General features: G+C 40.9%; 4 protein-coding genes and 1 long non-coding RNA gene across 7 annotated transcripts; 1 reads left to right on the top strand and 4 right to left on the bottom strand.

Moving 5' to 3' along the window:
- Positions 1 to 257: 257 nt before the first annotated feature.
- Positions 258 to 2908, bottom strand: LOC129586843 (calreticulin-like). Its single transcript, XM_055480309.1, has 4 exons — positions 2470 to 2908; positions 1979 to 2305; positions 1157 to 1539; positions 258 to 857 (listed from the first exon to the last, which is right to left on the bottom strand). The coding sequence occupies exons 1-4, from the start codon at positions 2693 to 2695 to the stop codon at positions 492 to 494; spliced, it is 1302 nt and encodes a 433-aa protein (XP_055336284.1). The 5' UTR covers positions 2696 to 2908; the 3' UTR covers positions 258 to 491.
- Positions 2909 to 3106: 198 nt separating this feature from the next.
- LOC129586903 (uncharacterized) lies at positions 3107 to 4453 on the bottom strand. Its single transcript, XR_008690232.1, has 3 exons — positions 4100 to 4453; positions 3806 to 3859; positions 3107 to 3370 (listed from the first exon to the last, which is right to left on the bottom strand). It is a non-coding gene; the product is annotated as an uncharacterized LOC129586903 (long non-coding RNA).
- A 1259-nt stretch (positions 4454 to 5712) lies between these two features.
- Positions 5713 to 8046, bottom strand: LOC129586687 (calreticulin-like). Its single transcript, XM_055480030.1, has 3 exons — positions 6954 to 8046; positions 6235 to 6662; positions 5713 to 5992 (listed from the first exon to the last, which is right to left on the bottom strand). The coding sequence occupies exons 1-2, from the start codon at positions 7771 to 7773 to the stop codon at positions 6250 to 6252; spliced, it is 1233 nt and encodes a 410-aa protein (XP_055336005.1). The 5' UTR covers positions 7774 to 8046; the 3' UTR covers positions 5713 to 5992; positions 6235 to 6249.
- A 519-nt stretch (positions 8047 to 8565) lies between these two features.
- Positions 8566 to 12111, bottom strand: LOC129586688 (protein DGCR6L-like). 2 transcript variants are annotated; one of them, XM_055480032.1, is made up of 6 exons: positions 11872 to 12111; positions 11372 to 11775; positions 10993 to 11179; positions 10686 to 10793; positions 9481 to 9649; positions 8566 to 9188 (listed from the first exon to the last, which is right to left on the bottom strand). In XM_055480032.1, exons 2-6 carry the CDS (start codon positions 11541 to 11543, stop codon positions 8967 to 8969), a joined length of 858 nt encoding a protein of 285 aa, XP_055336007.1. In that variant the 5' UTR covers positions 11544 to 11775; positions 11872 to 12111; the 3' UTR covers positions 8566 to 8966. The 2 variants fall into 2 exon arrangements, with proteins under 2 accessions (XP_055336007.1, XP_055336006.1); XM_055480031.1 differs by having other exon boundaries at positions 11372 to 12111.
- A 175-nt stretch (positions 12112 to 12286) lies between these two features.
- On the top strand, positions 12287 to 19027 carry LOC129586683 (SID1 transmembrane family member 2-like). Of its 2 annotated transcripts, XM_055480022.1 has the most exons (10): positions 12287 to 13310; positions 13649 to 13675; positions 14514 to 14621; positions 14712 to 15037; positions 15175 to 15573; positions 16089 to 16241; positions 16578 to 16992; positions 17189 to 17692; positions 17837 to 18161; positions 18402 to 19027. In XM_055480022.1, exons 1-10 carry the CDS (start codon positions 12926 to 12928, stop codon positions 18592 to 18594), a joined length of 2835 nt encoding a protein of 944 aa, XP_055335997.1. In that variant the 5' UTR covers positions 12287 to 12925; the 3' UTR covers positions 18595 to 19027. The 2 variants fall into 2 exon arrangements, with proteins under 2 accessions (XP_055335997.1, XP_055335998.1); XM_055480023.1 differs by lacking the exon at positions 16089 to 16241.
- Positions 19028 to 19041: the final 14 nt, after the last annotated feature.

Genomic DNA, 19041 nt, shown 5'->3' with positions numbered 1-19041 from the left:
GTGACTGCTACACATATCCGGCAAGCAAAGCGTGTAAGCGATACAAACGTTATAATCCTCCTACGATTTCCTAACGATAATGCAGTTAGCAGGAAGCATGATTGTCGCACATTAATTCCAACAACGCGCTGTTAACATTTTAATCGTGTTGCTTCTGTGTAGTATTGCGTAGTGATGTATTGTACTCTGTATAATATACACTAAAGTACGAGTTCTCCATCTAGCATTCAAATGCCAACTGATAATCGGTAGCAATTTATATAGAAACAAAAATTAATGTGTCGCCAAACTGAAATCTGCAAAGCTTTGTTCTCTGCACAAACATTTCCATGATACATAATTACATATTGTACATCCCTTTAAACAAGGCTTGAATAACTAACAATGCTTTGGATTACACCAGGAAAGTATAAATTCAGCCGTGGCATACAAGTTCAAAAAAACATTTTGTGTGCAAATTCCAGAAATCGACATAGATGTTTTAAAGAAGCTTAAAGTTCGAGTTTTTTCATTCGTTGCTTAAATGCTTTTATCTCTTGTTTCTTCCTCTCCATGTCCGCTTGAACAATTTTTTGTCGTTTTTCGCAGTCATCATTATAATGATTTTCTTCTACAGTAAAAAACTTCTGCTGCCATGCTGTTCCATTCTTTAGAGCCCCTTCGAGATCATCGGTGAGAAGAATATTGTCAACAATAGTACCGGCATGCTGCTGCCATGATTCGATCCCGATATATGCAATATCTTTGAATAAATACAATTCCGGGTCTTCCTGGTAGTCGGGATTGTCAATTTCTTGCGGTGTCCAGACTCCTTTAAAAGCTGGGTTAGGAATAAGACGAGTTGGATTCCAAGAACCCTAGAAAAAAATGCAAAACATTAAGCGGTCACTGTAAAGTGATACTTAAATTTTCATCACAGTTGCCCACGCATAAGAACAATATCGTACAGTATAAGCATATAATATTAATATAAGCGCATTGCATGTTAGTCGGACTACATAACATATGATGTAAAATGCATCTGACGCTAAAATTCATGTACTCGTACTTGAACAAAAATGACGAAAAGCGCAAGGTTGGGAAGGTTCGTGAAATCTCAAAGACTACGAATATCGTACTTATACGTAGGTTATGCGCCAGTATTCGTGTAACACACCTTGTAATCAGGATTAGGAATAATTGGATGTTCCCATTCTCCATCAGCAACATCGTCCCACTCTTCTGGCTTGCTGGCAAACGGATCCGGAATGGTTTCCGGTTGATCCCAGTCACTTGGCTTTTCTTCGGTTGGATCAACAATAAACTCCCGCTCATCCCAGTCGTACGGGCGTTCCGTTTCCAGCTTGAGTTTTCTTGGAGGTAGCATTTCCCAAGCTCCTTCTATATTCCCGCTTTCTTCGATCTTTCCGTCAATGAGTTTTTGGTAGGTATTATCCGGGAAGATTGCAAAAGTGTACAGATGGGTAAACCCATCCTGTGGACACCACGGGAACGGGGAATAAACGAAAGGATCACCGTACGTACGACTCCACTGCTGACCTTTGAAGCAACCGCGAAACATAACAGTAAAGGCAAGGCAAGAAAATCAAGGATAAATGTTTTTTTAATAAAGCTTGATCGTACTCCAGCACCGACAATTATAGCGCTAACTTTTGATACACTACAAGACTACATCATAAGTTACGTATCGCAATTTTAAACTTATGTATGGACATAATCTTATCGTTACGCCGGTTACACGTAAAATAGGCATAAATTAAACAGGACCTTGTGGTCAATATGGTGTACTTTTAAATCCTAAAATTATATGACATTGAAAACATGGGCTAAGTACAGTAAACAGAAGAACAATCATACAGACGCAAACTTAAGTTACGTCAATTATACAGTATTTGTTTGTCAAAAGTGTCGTATGCATATACTTTTACTGTTCAAAATGCATTTGTTGTATAACATAACGTTAGCTTTTAAACATTACCCATATGTGAGTAGTATTTCCCTTTATAGAATAATTCCGCGTGCACCTTTCCACCAGCACTGCAGAAATCCGGTCCATATTTGATGTGAAACTTGGATTCGGCGTTGAGTCTCTTGGGGTTAAGTGAGGACGGAAATAATTTGAGCAACACAGCCGCAAATAATCGCAGATCCTCAGACTGATTTTTTACTTCATGCTTGACAGTTAACTGAATAACCAGTGTTTTATTCCGATTGGAAAATCGCGGGAGTTTGGCGGAAATGGCGTAATAACTCTCATCATCCATGCTGCGAATACCTTTATCACTTGGATCGGCACTTACTTTTCCTATTACACAACCATGAATAACTAATAGATATCAAATGGATATAAAATTTCTCTGTATGACATTCTGCTTGAGTACAAATTGAATATAAAAAACAAATATATTGACATACTGCCTACTAAAGTTCTCACAGAGTAGTTTTCTTCGAAACATAATTTTATATTACCGGATGACAATTCAAAATGCCCAAAAGGTTTTCCCATCCACTCCTTCTGTTCCGTTTGAATCCATCGCTCTTTCCAGCTGATATCGTCGAATGTTTCGGAAAACCATATTACCGCATTTGAAAAATTTACAAAAATATTTAGTCCAATAGTACAGATAAAAACAAACCATATTCGTACAGAAGCCATGTTGGAGACTGGCCAGTGTATGATAGTAACTTTTTTCATATAGAGCCTACATCTTTTCGGTCAAGCACAAAAGTTGAGCTTCTATAGCGTTCGACCCAGTTTTCTACAGTGTTACTTCAGTTACGAATTGCCGTGGGTGCCGCTGCGACATACTTACGCTACGGCATTAGTAGTATTTTATAAATTAATAATCTTTTATTGTGGCAGAAGCCATGATAATTTGTTTAAATAAGCAAAGGTACAGTGCGAATATGGAAGATCCGTGAATCACCCTTAAAATCAGCACTCGATCATATTAAAAATTTAAAATAAAGCGGTGCTCCGTTTGTCACATTGTATAAACCAAATGCTGAATGGTAAGGGTTTCCCGAATAGTTGAAAAATAAATTATTAATAAATTAATGGCTTGAAAAAATACTGGCTGTCACTGTCAGCTTACCGACAAAACAATCACAGAAAAGTATGATTATGCTGAAGTGACTTTTATTCTCCCGATTTGCTGCACTGCAGCTGCTCCGGCTCTTCGAGTTAATTCGATAAACCCACAAAACATAAATCTGACGCAAATATCCTCTCTGGACTTTGGTTAGCAAAAGTCAAAATTATTAGCAATTTAACCGTTTGCCAAAACACAGTTTGCGCACTCATTAGAACATTTCGAATCCGAAAAGAAAGTATGTTGCTTGTCGACGGGAATATTAATACAATCCGAATCTGAAACATAGAAAATTTTAGCAAGCTCTTCAATAAAGCTGTTCACTTCATAATATATTACAGTACTTATGTGAAATTATACTCCTAGCTGCGATTTACAAATGCAGTTATTTATTCATAGTGTTACACACATTTCAGTACTTAAATTAAATATCTTTGCAAAACTGATGCTGGCTTGTTTGTGCTGCTGATTTGACTATGCTTTTGTACATGGCCGCCAATTTTTAACGGTCCCGGCATCGCAACTAACATATCAGTTAAAAGGCATTAATGATTACAGTCAGGATGCACAACTGTTAACGCTAACTAGCGAATGATAATGTGCTGACCGGGAGTACATGAGTTATTTTAACATTCTTTCAACGTATTTAATTCCACACTAAATGCAGTGGGGCCGGGTACGCTACTCTCTAATAATTTTACTTGTAAACTTACTAGTGCAGTTATTTTTTATCCAGCACTCCGCCACCGTTCCTGTCGCTTCTCCACCTGAAATAATTGGAGATTACGTACGATCAAACACAAGTATGGATAGCTTTGCGCTGGTGTTGCTCCAATAAGTTCAACCATACTTTTATCACACTTGTGCTGAAAACTTCTTCGGTTTTCTTTATTGAAAACTATCCAAAGCTTTCTGTTAGATTGTCTACGTACGTACAGTATTATCTTATACTTAAATATATTTTAAGTGTTACGATGCGACGGAAAAAGTGCATGTCCGGCACAAACCTTTATGTTCTGGATCTGCAGCAGGTGCGGCAGCTGCTGTCGCATTACCAGCTGGAAGTGTCGCTCCCCTGCTCAAGGTTACGGTTAAGCCAATAAAGAGGAACATTACCGCAAGTTGTACATCCATGTTTAATACGCTTTATATGTTGTGACAAAGTAATCCGGTGCAACAAAGTTCGCTTTGAAATGCTACACTAAACTTGCGGGATCGATTATACGTATGCGCCGCTGCACTTTTATTATAAATAAACATCTCCGAAGCGTACAGGTATGAGACAAACTGAATTTTATATGTTGGGTAAAAAACACTGTTAAAAACTTGCGCAATCTTGATACCTAGTAGTGTGCCAGTTTTAGTATCGCTGCTGATGTTCTTTAGCTGCCAAAATCTGCCGGATGTAAAATTTTGGCATTTATCCTACTAAACAATCTGGTGGTAATACAAAATTTAATTCCGGAACGATGAAATAAATCAAAGACGATTTATAATGTGCTGCGAAAATAGTACCTTGGAGCGCCCCAGTAGGGAAAAAGACTGTTACGAAAAAGGGAATAAAATTTTCGAATGTTTAATTGGCGGTAAAACAGTGCACGCAAACACTATAGGCTAGCTGTAAATTTACTTCTGTGCAACGCCGAAATTTATCGTGTCAATACATTCTTGTTGTATTTTTACCAATAAATAAATCTACTCCTTGACGTGCACGGTGTTGGTTTATTGTACAACACATTTGTACTTGTATATGCAAATTAAGTTCGGTTGTTCTTTTATAAAGTGATATGGTGCAAGTGAAAAAAGCAATGACTCTCTTTTACAAACTTTTGCACTACGCACCCGGCCATCATTTTACAGTTAATTAACCACAGCGCAATAAGTCTGAGCTGTGTTGATTACTGATTCTCGTTGAGTGTGGGGTTTCTGTAGTCACCGGATGAATAATCTTCAACAACATTGTAATATTCTATGAAAACATTCGCCAATCTTAATGATGGATTTTAATCATTGTGTAAGCAAATGACCTTTACCTTTGCCTTGAAGCCATAATAACGGTGTTCATTGCCTTATTTAATGGTTGACCAACCCAACAAACGTCTGCAACGCGGAAAGACTTGATTGGTCCACATATGTATTCTGTGACGTTGGCCGGTTGAGTACTCGTGTACTTTTTTCTCACAACCATTGTATCGCGGTATCTAGTTCTAGATTTTATATCGCGAATACCGGTAACATGAATTAATAATTTCCTCGTCGCCTTTCTCTAGAGTATATCTAGCAAGACAAGATACTAACCTACTGGCGCTTCCCAGAATCATATACTTTAGAAAAGCGATTCGCTTTATTGTCTACAACTTGACCTGACGTGGACTCCATAAAGGGAGACTAGCACTACTTTTATGCTTCTTCTTTCGGTATCGTGATTTAAGTGGTCAAGCTTATTATTCTCTGCGCACTCAGGATTATTACAAAATAGTGAATCGTGACGCAAACCACAACAAGAAATTAACGCAACGGAGGCAATTCAGATTAAGCAAGCATTCACCGTGCTAAAGTCTAGACTAACGCTAACCATTCGGACGAAGTTACTGCTACAGAAAATCTTCAGGCAAGCAAGACAGTCAACATATTTTTATTTTCCAGGTTTTCTCTGTCTGTTCAGCACGGGATTACGGTCAGTCTATTTATAAATAAAACAATCAGAGAATAAACACAGAACAAAAAAGAAAGAAAAGTCGTGAAACGAAGAAAAACCAAGTAACAAACAACGCGTGGGTGGCACGTTCGAGATGGAATCCCAAACAAAAAAAACATCAGAAAGCTACGCGGACTGCAGGCAACTTGTCACTTTTGAACATTTTGGTGCTGGAAAGATCGCAAACAAATCCATTAAAAACCTGCAAATAAAATATCAAAACGTGAATGAGCATTCAACAGTGACAGTTCAGTCCTTATTGCCATAGAGTATAAAAAGAAACACTAAGAAAATTTAAACTCGAAACTGTTTAAGGTTTCATTATTTGTAACATGAACTGCTTTGTACTAAAAAACGAAAATTTCAACATGAATACCCGGCGATGGAAAATCTTATCGTGTACGTTTAGAAAATTTCGCTGTAAGTTTCGTAGTAGTTACTTACAAAGATATCCCGCATTTATAGCTCATCATGGTCATGATCATGATCGTGATCATGCTCATCCTTATCATCATCCTTCTTATCATCATCATCCTCATCGTCGTCTTTCTTATCAGCGGCGTTCTTCTTAGACTCTTCCTCGGCCTTCTTCCTCTCCTCTTCGTCTTGCTTCTCCTTGGCTTTCTTCTCCTCGTCCTTGGTGGCACCCCATGTGTCTTCGGCGTGCTTCGCGGCTTCCTCAATGTCATCGGTTATGATGACGTTGTCGAATATCGAGCCGGACTTCACCTGCCAGAGATCGAAGCCGATGGCGCCAATGTCCTTCAGCTTGTACAGACTGGTGTCGGGTGTGTATTCGGGATTGTCCACTTCCGGATGGATCCATTTACCCTTGTAGGCGGGGTTGGGAATATCTTTGGGTTTCCATTCTCCTGCAAACAGAAACACCGATTAATGCAGTGCAGTTTCAGCGATTTGAAAACGCATTCGAATACAACCATGAACTCATAATGCGGTCTTTAATAACCCACTAACAAATTAACCCAAAAAGCTTACATTATAATTCAGCAAACAATATACTAACACTTAAACGCCGTACTGCATTATGTATTTGAAAAAACGAATTAAAATAGATAAAAATATTTGAAAAAATCAAATTACTAAAAATAACATTAATATAAATTCCTAAAAATTTAAATCAAAGATAAAACTGAAGATAATACCTTTGTATTCAGGGTTTTCAATATTGGGAGGCTCCCATGTGCCGTCCATCTCTTCATCCCAGTCTTCGGGCTTCTTGGCCTCGGGATCAGGGATGTGCTGAGGCTTGTCCCAGTCTTCGGGCTTGGTGTCGGCCTCATCGGCAATGGTCTCGCGTTCGTCCCATTCGTCCTGCGAGGGCTTCTTGGCATTGGGATCCTTGATCTTCTTGGGCGGCAGCAGATCCCAGTCCTCCTCCAGCGTGCCCTTCTCCTCCTCCTTGTTGTCGATCTTGACGACGTATGTGCTGTCGGGGTTGATGATCAGCGTGTACACGTGGGTGTACTCGTCATCCTTGCAGCGGATGTTCTTCTTGATGAGATGATTCTGACCCTTGTAGTTGATGATCACGTGGACTTTCTTGGTGCCCGGTCCGCAGATGTCGGGCCCGAACATGAGCAGATAAGCCGATTCACCGTGCAGATCCTTCTGATCCAGATCCTTGCCGAAGACTTTCACATAGCCGCCGCCGCAGTCGATGTTCTGCTCGTGTTTGACGCTGAACTGCACGACGAGCGGCTTGTCGTCGTTGGAGAAGGCATCGAATTTGGAAGAGACGGCATAGAAGCGGGCATCCTGAGACGTCTGTATGCCCTGATTAATCTTCTCGTCACCGAAGAATTTACCGGCTGTCAGCTTGAATTTACCGAATTCCTTGCCCGCATGCTCGGACTGTACCCAGCGATCTTCCCACGATTTATCATTGAATTCCTCTTTAAAGTAGGTTTTTGCAAAGGAATACGAGGAGAGACATATTAAAAGGGATAAACTTAAGAGATGCATGGTTGTGTCTGTTCGTGTGTGCGGAAGTTCGCCACCGAAACGCTAGTTTCCTGAGAGGACGAAAGACCAAGGTTGAGTTTAGGCCGTATTAAGACAGAAACTAAACTCTCCGATCGCAGCACAAATTCACTGAAGGTAAATAGGGTCGACACCCTCACTGCGCCGCATATACAGTAGTGTAAAGCGTACAATGCGGTCAACGTGGCACACTTGGAGACGTGGTGCAGTGCGCGACGGAGAGCGGAGTTGCATCGAAACACGTACAATCGAGGATTTATCTAGGCGCAGGGAAACTTCGCGAACTCGTATGGCAGCGTTACACGTATTAGTGCAGGAGGAGGGCCCGGAAGGATATGGACACACCGATGGCGAAATACGTACTTGCACGGGCTCATCTTGCAGTGATGCGGCGAAAAGATACTGCATTGATTTTATGCCTCATGGCAAGTCAATTGCCGCAAAATTTTATTGTTGCAAAGTGAATCGACAAAGGCTTCCGACAACCGGCTTGCATTTGGCACGTTTTGATCGTTCGATAGCCCACGTAGCATATTTCGATTGGCTGCCGCATGGATCTCCAATGATTCAAGCTGACCCTGGATTTTTGACCTGGTTTGTGACGTAGCATGTTTACTGCAGTTATAGAGCAGTGGTTCATAACTTCAGAAAATATTATAAAGCGCCGGTGAAAGCAAACCGGTCGCTAACTTTTCTGAATCTCAAACTGAAGATCGGAATATCCACAACAGAAAATGTCAAATAATCCAGTGTGAATTATGTTTTAATAAAGTGCAAAGATAAAGATTTTTTTATTTCGCTTTCCAAAAAAATTATAGTCACGAATTAGGACAACTGGACAAGAATGCAATGCGGAACAAAAAATCACAAAAATTCCAATTGTAAGTTAATCCATTCATGGATTCCACTAACAATATCCAGAGAATTTTTAAAAGGCGCTGCCATAAACCTTACAAAACAATTCAGCTTAGAAATGCAAACGGGTATTACATCAAATCCCAACAAAGACCCAGCTGAGATTACTTAACACAAAAAACTGCTGAAAGACAAAGAGTAAAAAACACGATTCTCGGAACGCTAATGCCTTACAATAAATATTTCATGGGCACAGGCGCACAAGAAAGAGTTTTTAAAAGAATGAAAATTTTAAAAGCAATAGCTTTTAAAAGCAATATTTACTCCAAAGCCGGCGCCACCACTACATCAATTCCGGATATCTTTGCTATCACATCAACAACAACCATCTGCTGCAAAATGTCGGTTGGCTCCATGGACTCTTTCATTCCCGGGATGCCCACTTCGTTAAACCGCCGCTGTTGCGCAGTTAACAACTGATCGATTGCTGCCACAATCTTTCGATCCAATGAAAACAATTCCTCTTTCTGTCGAGCTAAAATCTGAAACAATGTTTTTCGCAAATATTAACTCTTGCTATCCCGAAAATTTCAACACATACAAAACAGCAATGCGATGAGTTACAACCTTCTCAGTTCTGAGCGGGGCATGAGTACGAACCATACAAAGGTATGTACTCGTACATGCAATAATTATGAGTTAAAGTACTAAATGCGGCCGATATGCACGTACATGTAGTAATTTTTGGTGCATTAAACTGCACAACATTGAATGATTATTTTTATGTTCGTCAGCATTCTGCATTCAAAAACAAGAATTTTAAAATCGACATACTTTATGCAATTCTTCGTCGTTCTGTTTGGCTATTATAGGTTTCCTGTGCGGTGTATTTTTGTGATCACAGTCAGTCAAAGCTTCCTGGTGAGTCTTTTGCAAAGTGTGGAGTTCTTTTTGCTGAGCATTTACCATATCTTCCCGCTTCTTATGAAATTCTGCCTCTTTTCTGTAAAAACAATAAGTAGTTAAATAATTCACTGCTGCTGCTGCTTAATTAGTGGGCTACTTACACGGAGATATCTATGAAAAAAGAAAATTACCGGACTTTTTAATACATAGTACGGCGGACTACGGATTAAAATTACTCATACTGAAACTGTAAGGATACTTCGCAAGCCAGTAAAAATACAAACGAAGCATCCGAAGAAAGTCAGAATGCTTCAGCAAAACTAAAGTCTGCAAAAATTGGACGCCTACTCCCCGGACGTACCGCTTTACAGTCAGTACGAGTACAGCATTTATACATATTAATTTTTTGACGAAGGAGCGCCGGACACATACAAAACCTATGCTCATATTTAAACAAAACTCAAATGTGATCGTACCTTATACTTTTTTTGTTTATGTTTCGAAACATAAAACTGACAAACCTAGTCTTGGAGAAAAGTTAGTAAAAAGTAAAAACAACTGACCAGACCAGTGCAGTTATGGAAAATTCACCCAGAGTTAGAGTTACTGTAGGACTTAGGAGTTATAGGTAGTTTGCGAGTTACGCTACGAGTTACGCTATTTAAGGAAGGAAACCGAGTTTCGAGTTATTCAGCGAGTTACGCTACCATAGACAGTACATACAATTTTTCTGCGAGTTACGTTAGAGTTAAGTTTTCGGGGAAGCGAGTTACGCTTCGGAGTTACGTTATAACTCGATAACTCAAAAATAACTCGCGTTACGTTGAATAGTTAAAAATAACTGCACAGGTTTGCAACTGACTTAACCTGAAAATTTACATGTGAGCGGTGAGTGTATGTATTATGTATGTACTGTACATTATTGTATGCAGTGTAAGTTGTAAAATGTAAGTATTGTGGGAAGCAGCTCATTATTTTTACGATTAATACCGGCTTGATTACCGTCATACTGTCACTGTGAAGAAGATGACCATTTACAGTACTGATTTACAGTTACTGTACCAGATATTAGACATTAAGTGCAATATATTTTAGTTTATGAAAACCTACAGCTTTAAGCATTAATTATTTACCTATTCTGATCCAGAATGCATTGTTTGATAACGTCCGGTTGATTGTGGTTAATAATCCAATTCGCCAAGGAAAAGAGAAAATCTTCGGGGAAAAGCAATCTAACGTCTCTGAAAATAAACAAACAACGTGAATCGGAGCCACATCCATAGCAAATATTTTATTTGTAAAATCAACCAGGATAGGGGTCGAACCGCCGAAGTTGCAATAGACTGATTAGAGCTGCGGCGGCTGGCGCGCTGGTCGTAAGTTCGTAATACTGTAAGAAACCACAATTAACAAACAGGCTGAAACAGCCCACCAACGCACTCGCCAACTGCATCCCAGTCCATGATGCTTTTCATCTGTGCCACGGTGGCCTCTTTTCGGTTCTTCTCGTCCAGCATCTTCTTCAGTGCGGCCGCCACGCCTGGCGTCAACTCTAGGCCCTGCAGGGAAATCGCAGGGGAAAGACCAGGAACTGCGGGGGACGAGGCAACCGGGAACGAAAGTGGACCTTGACAACGAAAAACAGATGTGGAACAATCGAGACTGACCGTAATGGAATCGCAAATTTCAGATGTCCATTATGATTTATACTCGTAGAGAGGAAATAATAAAACCTTGAGCTTTAGATTACGAAATAATTTCATTGTAATAATATTGGACAACAATTTGTTTCAATCACAGCTGAGTCCATTTAAAATACCTGTATGATCGGAAACCAGCATCTCCTCGTCTTCGGGTTCGCGCTTGGAACCATTAGGTTCCATTTCACTATGGCTAGCATTCGGTGTCGTTGCCAAGTTTGAATCCAACCCCTCTCCGAAGTCGATAACTATGTCAGGCTCTGGACTATCTGGTTGTCCGCGGCGTTCCATTTTGAAAGCAAATTACAGTGAAGATTCAAGTGAATCAAGTGTCAAGTCACTTGAAAAAAATTATTAAATCGTAAAAACCATCAGAAACGATCATGAGAGTCATGAGACGGCAAGAAAAGCGAAGACTACAGTATAGCAGAGCGGGAACTGTATCAACGATCGGGAACTCACAATGGTAAGAATATCCGTCTCTGGGATAAATATGACGATTCAATGGAGAACTACGCAGAACCTGAGAACCAACAAGAATCCCGACTAGGGCTGGATGGTAAATATTGGTAATGAATCTAATGATTAAATTTAGTTTGTTAGTTTTCCCAGAGTCTACCTATTAAATTTTAAACAACAATAAAGTCACTCGATATCGCTCGCTTGCATCGTCTCCCAATTAAATTGTAACACAAAAGTGACCAAGTCCCAAAAAAGGCCGGATACTGGATGATTTTCCAGGATTTTTCCGCTCGCGATTTCTGGCGCTCATCAGTTTCCGTGATTGTGTGTCACATTCCACCGCTGAGCGCTCCATTGATACCAATGGCCATGCCGCCACACGCAAAGACTGCCGCTACCGGAAATCCATTTCCATTGTTTCCAAATGGAATGGGCTGATGATTATTAGTGATGCGTAAAGAAAAACGTTTACTGTAGCCGCCCGCACAAGTTGCCCCACAGAGTGAGGTATACGGATATTTGGCTGCCAATGGAGCAACTTGTGCGGGCGGCTACAGTATCATCACTCATACAGTCATACCGCAGTCATCATGCGGTTTGTTGCACGCAGTCTGGAATCTTTTCGAAGTTGTTAAGTTTTAACGGCTTAGTTTATAAGGCAGATTTTATTTGTTGTTCTTTGGCAATAGCACCTGTAATTGAATTGTGTATTTCCGGAAGATGTGCGTACGGTTTTTGTGGAGCATGCAAGTCTCGGCTCGTGACTGTAGAAGCTCCAAATCTTAACTGTTGTTTCTAACGATATCTAGGCCGATCGACACATCATTTTATCAAGCGCCAGAGCAGGTATCTCCCGACTTTCATTCGGAAAATATTTGTGAACTGATGCTGATGCTGATTAAGGAAATCTTCCCTCGGAAGTGGCAACTCGACAAAACAGTGTCCTGTTTTCACCGAGGCTGTAATGCCTATCTGGCACTGACAGTGGCAGATTCACAAGATTCTCGAGTTAGGCGAGAGCTGGATTTCTTAAACGTTGCCAGTTGTGATTCATCTTGACTGCACTTGGCTAGCAGAGGAGTCATGCAGGAGAGCCAAATTCCTCGTTTCTTACATTATGGTGCATCCGTGCGGGTCGGTAATTTAGATCCTGTCCCAGTGATATCGGTTGTTCCCGAGATTTTTCTGTAATCGGTAATCTTGCTGATTAAATGGAACTGTGGACAGGAACAGCCGACGCTGTTCGTCGGAATCATCTCTTGTGCGCTACGTCTGCTCTGCTGTGCTTGCTGGCCTCATTCCCCGCATCAGTGACAGCTGCGAAGACTACACTAGTCACGCACTATCAGGTATCACTGGACCGTTGGTACTCTGGGACGGTTAAAGCGGATGCCAGCATTACCTTCACCTTCGACTATAAGTCGGTGGCCAATGAAACCAGAGCTCTCCGGCTGCAAGTGGCCAGCACCAACGCCACTTCCGCGCAGCCCATGATTGTGGTGGTGCGGGAGGCCAAACGGGTGACATCCTGGGAAATTCCCATGTATCTGGAGAAGACCTATCCCTACTGGGCTGTCAGGAGGACGCTTTGCCCGGGTACGGCGGTTAAAAAATGAAGTCATTAAAGTTGATTAATTTAAACAAATTTTACACGGTTGCGAAGATTATGAGAAAATTTTTACAGCTATTCGGAGAACATTTTGTAAATTTTATCTACACTGCGAAAATAAATTTAAAATTTGAGTTTCTGATTACATCTTGCCAGATTGTTTTATCATAGATTTCACTGAAAATTAATTTTAGTGACATGACACTTGTTGTTAGTATTGCTGCTTAATTAACTGCTCATTCTAAATAAAAAATATATATGTTGCATTTCATGTGATATTTAATTCGCATCCAGAGTTGTATCCTGTTTATGCTTAATCTTGCAGCCAAAGACTTCTTGGATTATGTGTTGGGTAAGTGTGGGCTGAGTTTTGGCATTTTAAGTGTTTATAAGATGGGAAGTGACGTAACCTCTATGGCATTCGGAAGTGGATCTCATTCAAGTTGATAAACACTTTTTATTTTCGTTCTTGTCGGAGTTATGTTACACTGCGCTGTCGCCGCATTCACCCAAACCGCAGACCTTGTTTGACTTTGATTTATGCTTTTCTATGTTTAGCCCTCTCGTTTAACTATGGATCCGCAGTGTAAAGTGTTATCTGCATACTTTCACTCCATGCATTATCAAATTTATTGCGTAGGATTCTTCGCTGTTGACCAATGAGTGCTGCTCATTTATGATAAACCCAGCTTCTTTCTCATTTTCAGTAGAATGCATTCACCAAATTCGAAAATGGGGAAAAAGTACGCAACAGTTTTGCAAACGATTTCCGCTTATGGTTGAATTGATTCGTTGTGCTAACCATTAACAATTTATAGCACTACGGGCCGTATGTTAGGGAATGCTGCATTACTTTGCCTTAAGAATGAAAACTGAGAAAAGCGTATTAGCATCCTGCGTTTTAGAGATTTGAGTTAATAGGACTTTTGTCGATTGCGTTTTAATGGCGTTTGGCGTGGCTACATGAGCTTTACGGAAGCTGGCTGCCAGGCGGCCCAGGCCTGAAGAAAAAAAAGCATTAGCACTGGATATGGTCATAGGATTAGCACTTGACTGGATAATGACTAATTTTAGTGACCATGTTTGCGTAATGGCATGGTAGCACATGTAGTCTGATGTAGACAAAGCAGTATTCAGAAAGGGGTAGACGAAATTTCAAGTACTTATTGTTGTTCTGTTCTTACCTGCAGGAACTGCTGGAAATGGTAGCGTACCGGTAAATCAGCAGCTCTCCGTGGATATTACTACGCAGTCGACGGTGCCCATCGAATATTACTTTAACATCTGGTTTGTTCCAGGTGGGTTGCAGTCTGCATAAGCCGACTGGCTCCGTTTGTGGTATCGTTTTACTGTCCGTGCTTGATTCATTTTTAATCGTTCTTTGATAGGTTTTATACTTAAAACCAACAAAGTCATTGAGTTCCGAATCTCGCCGTCGGCGCCGGCATTTTTCCAGTACCAGATGCCGGATGGAATTGATCGTGTGCTGGTGCGCACTTGGGCACCTAAAGCTGACACGGTATGCTCGTATCTGTCCGTTCAGCCGGCTTACTGCCCAATTGCGGATCTATCGGGCGAAATCACCGCTACGGGAGAGTATATGACGTTCACGACACGAGCGGGTGTTCTGATCAAACGGGAGGATGTGCAAAACGGCAAATTTGATGTGGCGCTCGTGGCTTTATCTGAAGACCACAAGTGTGTCAAGCAACAGGTTTGTGTGTTTTGCAGATAGTTCGTGCCTGTTAATTTTCTTGGAAGTCACTATATGAAAGAAAAGTATTTATATTCTTTAAGCTTTTTCAAATATTAGTTTGGTTACTTATTCGAATTTAATTCGTTTTTCCATAGGGGTGGGTACCGCAGCTGCAGAAAGACAATATTGATATTGCGATTGCGATCGAGCGCAATCTGACTGGTGAATGGGATGATACGACTTTATACCATCGTCGGGCCAAACGCGTGTACTTAGTGGTGGAAAATGTCTTGTCCGATACGCAGTACTGGGTGGCCGTTGGCGGTGTGGCGGGATTTTATGCCTTATTCTATCTGATTTTTCGAATTGCTTTGTTTTTTGGATTCCTGACAAAACGTACCGTTAATGTCCCCGAACGACCGGGTACGCCCGATGTGGAAAGTAGAGGAGGAGCCTTAGGGGAAGACGGGCATGAGATGTTGCCCCAGACCAGATCACGAACGGTCAGCTTTAAAGACGAGGAAGATGGAGCTGCTAAGCGGACGAAAGCGAAAGTAAGTTTATTCTGATCGCGATTTGTTCGATTTCGGATTTTGCATTGTGGGAGATGTGAGCTTCGTCGTTCTTCATTTTACCGACATCTGCGGCATGCGATAAATTTGTGAGCTGTGTTTGCATGATTGATACGCGCAACTCACTCCCTCCATTGTTTCAACGAAACATTTTTGCTCCAATTTCTATCTTTTGCTGCACTGGCAAAAGTGATACCTCTATGTTTCTATTCGAGCCTGATCTCAATTGGGTTTCCGCTACTCTGTTACATTCAACTTGCCGGTATTTATTGTTCGGCACTGCACGCACTGGGTTTCCCTTCCCACTAGCAATTTTTCGTCTTTACTTTTTAAACTTTTTGCTGATTTGTTTTCAGTTTTTCCTTTTTTTCCTACGTTTTTTCTGCATTTCGTTTTTCCATTGGTTCTTTTTTTGTTGCGCCTTATCTCTCGAAAAGTTTCTTATGGTTCAGCAAATCTTTTAAATAAAATTGATATCCAAATCGCATTCTTTACAGAATAAAATAGAACCAGAGGTCGAGCAGACTGATGATGGTACGAGCAGTCACGATATTAAAACCATAACGCCCAATGATGGTCACAAAAAAATCTTGCCCGAAAATAAGGATCAGAACGACGCCGGGCATGCGGAAGGGATAGATGCTGGCGTTGTAAGTTGTACTGTCGTTTTTAACATAACGTTAAGTGGTAGAATTTTTTTTCTAAAAATATGTGCTTAAATCTGTTTCAATAAAACTTTCTGTTGATGAGAGTCATGAGACACTACTTACAGTTATGTTAGATCAACCTTTAGATAAGGTAGATCGTATAGGTAAATTAGATCAGCTGCAAGTCGCTAGAGTTTTGCGGTATTTAACCGGTAGCCTGTCTACATAAAATTAGGAAACCTTCGTCGCTTACGTGCGCTTTCTGGTCACGGTTTATGTCCAACCTTAACAAGAAATCGACTGATGGTGATTGATTTTACCTTCTGTTATGTGTTCTAGCAAACATCGCGAGGTCTCTCTAACATTCATGACGGCAAAGGCGGAACCCGTTCAAACCCCGAACCATCCGATGACTCTTTGGTGAAAGAGAGGATGGACAAGGAAAAGGATGCGTCGACTGTAGAAGCGGAGGAGGAGGCTAAAGCCGTGGCCACTGCCGAAGGAGAACTGGCCGCGACCAACGAACATCGGGAATCACTCGCAACGAAAGCCGTTGTCACCGTCACGGAAATCTCGATGCGCCCTATGCGACGAATGCGACAACGGGATCGAGCGTACAACTGGACGCTGTTAATCATTGCGGTTTTCTACTCGCTTCCGGTAATTCAGTTGGTATTGACATATCAAAGGGTAATGGAAAGCACCGGAAATATGGACATGTGTTACTACAATTTTGAATGCTCCCATCCGACCGGTAAGTACTAGCGGCGCAAGCATGATTTTGATAAGAAATTTAAATAAGCAATAGCCACCCGAGTAAGTACAATGCACGTGCGGGCAATATATACTCGTAATACTCGATAACTAATTTTAAAAAATGTAGTGGTTTTTTTCCATATTTGTGCTTTTTCAGTTGAGCACTTTCTATTTTACGTGTTTCTTTTTCACAGGACGAATCAATGATTTCAACCATGTATACAGCAATATTGGCTACGTGGCGTTGGGTCTGTTGTTTTGTTTGATTGTATGGAAACGCCATAAATACCATTATCGCCATGAGCGGGAAATTTTAGAGGAAGACGAGGAACACGCAGTCGGTCTGCCGCCGCAGTATGGATTGTTCTACGCCATGGGAATATCCTTGGTGATGGAGGGTATAATGAGTGCCTGCTACCATATTTGTCCAAACTACACGAATTTCCAGTTTGACACATCTTTTATGTATCTGTTGGGAGGATTATTTTTGCTGAAGATCTACCAGTCACGTCACTCTGATATCAGTCCCCATGCGCAAGTGGCCTACGCGGTTTTCGCATTTTGGATCTTTATTGCCGTACTGGGCGTCGTAATCGATCGGCAGTGGTTTTGGACGTCTTTTGCGGTGATTTTGATTGTGCTGTCCGTGCCGGTTGGTGTACAGATTTATTATATGGGCACCTGGAAATTTGACCCCGGTAAATGCAACTGCAGACAAGAGCTTATCGTAAAGTTGTTTCTATTACTCACTGTTTGATCACTGTTATAACGAACAAGTATTTTGTCGTCAGCTACAAGTTGCAGTATTATTTGCGAGTTTTCTAATTGTTCATGTATTTCAGGAATGTTTTCCCGAACTTTGAAAATAATATGTCAGCGTGATCGAATGGGATTTGGATGCACGCGGCCAACAGCTTTGGATCGGTTCGCGTTGCTGATGATGATCTTTATAGTCAACTGGTTGTTTGCAATCGGTGGCGCCATATTTACGCCTAGTGATTTCTCCACGTTCCTTCTGACAATTGTACTGGCCAACGCATTTTTATATTTTGTATTTTATATCGTGATGAAAATTCGATCAGGAGAGTCCATTCCGCGGTTGTCGCAATTCTTCATGTTATTGGCGGGCGCGACATGGGCTGGTGCCATATACTTCTTCTTTTTCAGGTAAAAATAATTAATAACTTTTATAATATATATATTTTTTTCATGGCCCGCAAGTGCATTTGTTGTTATTGTGTTCGATGGTTATTGGCTTATTGCCTAACAAAGATTTACGAAATATGCATTAGCTTTGGTTGGTAGGCTTTCGATCTTTTACTGTACAGATACATGCTTGACCGTTTCGTTTTACTGGTTAGTTGAAGTTAACAGACTGGTTAGTTAAAGTTGTCTTCGTTTTTACAGATTGACAAACTGGGTACTGACACCAAGTGTGAGTCGACAAGGAAATAAGCGTTGCTTTTTCCTGGATTTCTACGATGAACATGATGTATGGCACATGATGTCAGCTTGCAGCATGTTCTTCAATTTCATGATTCTCTTCACCCTGGATGATGATCTCTTCTGCGTGCCCCGACGGGAAATTATCGTTTTTTGATGTTTTATTGTTGTGTGACACTGTGGCTGGCGTTAGTGGCGTATAGGTGTGCCATATCTTCCGCTGTGGTGTGCTGCGCGATGCTGCAGAATGGAAATGGCTGACATATGTATTATCGGGTGTGCGCTTCAGTGACCGCTACAGTTTTGTTTTTACTGAACTTTCTATGTAATTGTTTTGTAGATGTTTTTATGCTTGTGGTTCTAATCGGTGATTATGATCATGTGTATAAATTATCTGCGGCTAATAATTAGTCTTGGTTTTGTGAGTTATCCAGCACTTCGGAGTGAAACGGGGTGTTGTGGCGGTTTTCCTTTTTGTTGAAATGTACCGCAAAACAGTTTGCTCTTTTGTAATACATACTTGTACTTGACTTAAAGCAACTGAAAGAGAAGCCTACGTTTTTCTATCCCGAAGTAAATATTAAAGTGCACGCTATGACTTTAC

This window comes from Paramacrobiotus metropolitanus, unplaced genomic scaffold, assembly GCF_019649055.1.
Source record: "Paramacrobiotus metropolitanus isolate TYO unplaced genomic scaffold, Prichtersi_v1.0 Parri_scaffold0000022, whole genome shotgun sequence".
NCBI classification, from domain to species: Eukaryota; Metazoa; Tardigrada; class Eutardigrada; order Parachela; family Macrobiotidae; genus Paramacrobiotus; species Paramacrobiotus metropolitanus.
This window is presented reverse-complemented; position numbering and strand designations above follow the sequence as displayed.

What these genes read in the sequence shown, in the direction of transcription:
- LOC129586843 (XM_055480309.1), bottom strand. Translation starts at nt 2,695, where the DNA reads ATGAAAAAAGTTACTATCATACACTGGCCAGTCTCCAACATGGCTTCT. An exon ending in GCATTTTGAATTGTCATCCG is followed by an intron (nt 2,306 to 2,469) that starts GTAATATAAAAT and finishes GTTGTGTAATAG; the next exon opens with GAAAAGTAAGTGCCGATCCA. An exon ending in GAAATACTACTCACATATGG is followed by an intron (nt 1,540 to 1,978) that starts GTAATGTTTAAA and finishes GTTGCTTCAAAG; the next exon opens with GTCAGCAGTGGAGTCGTACG.
- LOC129586687 (XM_055480030.1), bottom strand. Translation starts at nt 7,773, where the DNA reads ATGCATCTCTTAAGTTTATCCCTTTTAATATGTCTCTCCTCGTATTCC. An exon ending in TGAAAACCCTGAATACAAAG is followed by an intron (nt 6,663 to 6,953) that starts GTATTATCTTCA and finishes TTCTGTTTGCAG; the next exon opens with GAGAATGGAAACCCAAAGAT.
- LOC129586688 (XM_055480031.1), bottom strand. Translation starts at nt 11,543, where the DNA reads ATGGAACGCCGCGGACAACCAGATAGTCCAGAGCCTGACATAGTTATC. An exon ending in GCTGGTTTCCGATCATACAG is followed by an intron (nt 11,180 to 11,371) that starts GTATTTTAAATG and finishes TTCGTTGTCAAG; the next exon opens with GTCCACTTTCGTTCCCGGTT. An exon ending in TGCATTCTGGATCAGAATAG is followed by an intron (nt 9,650 to 10,685) that starts GTAAATAATTAA and finishes TTGTTTTTACAG; the next exon opens with AAAAGAGGCAGAATTTCATA.
- LOC129586683 (XM_055480022.1), top strand. Translation starts at nt 12,926, where the DNA reads ATGGAACTGTGGACAGGAACAGCCGACGCTGTTCGTCGGAATCATCTC. An exon ending in CAGGAGGACGCTTTGCCCGG is followed by an intron (nt 13,311 to 13,648) that starts GTACGGCGGTTA and finishes TTAATCTTGCAG; the next exon opens with CCAAAGACTTCTTGGATTAT. An exon ending in CTAAGCGGACGAAAGCGAAA is followed by an intron (nt 15,574 to 16,088) that starts GTAAGTTTATTC and finishes CATTCTTTACAG; the next exon opens with AATAAAATAGAACCAGAGGT.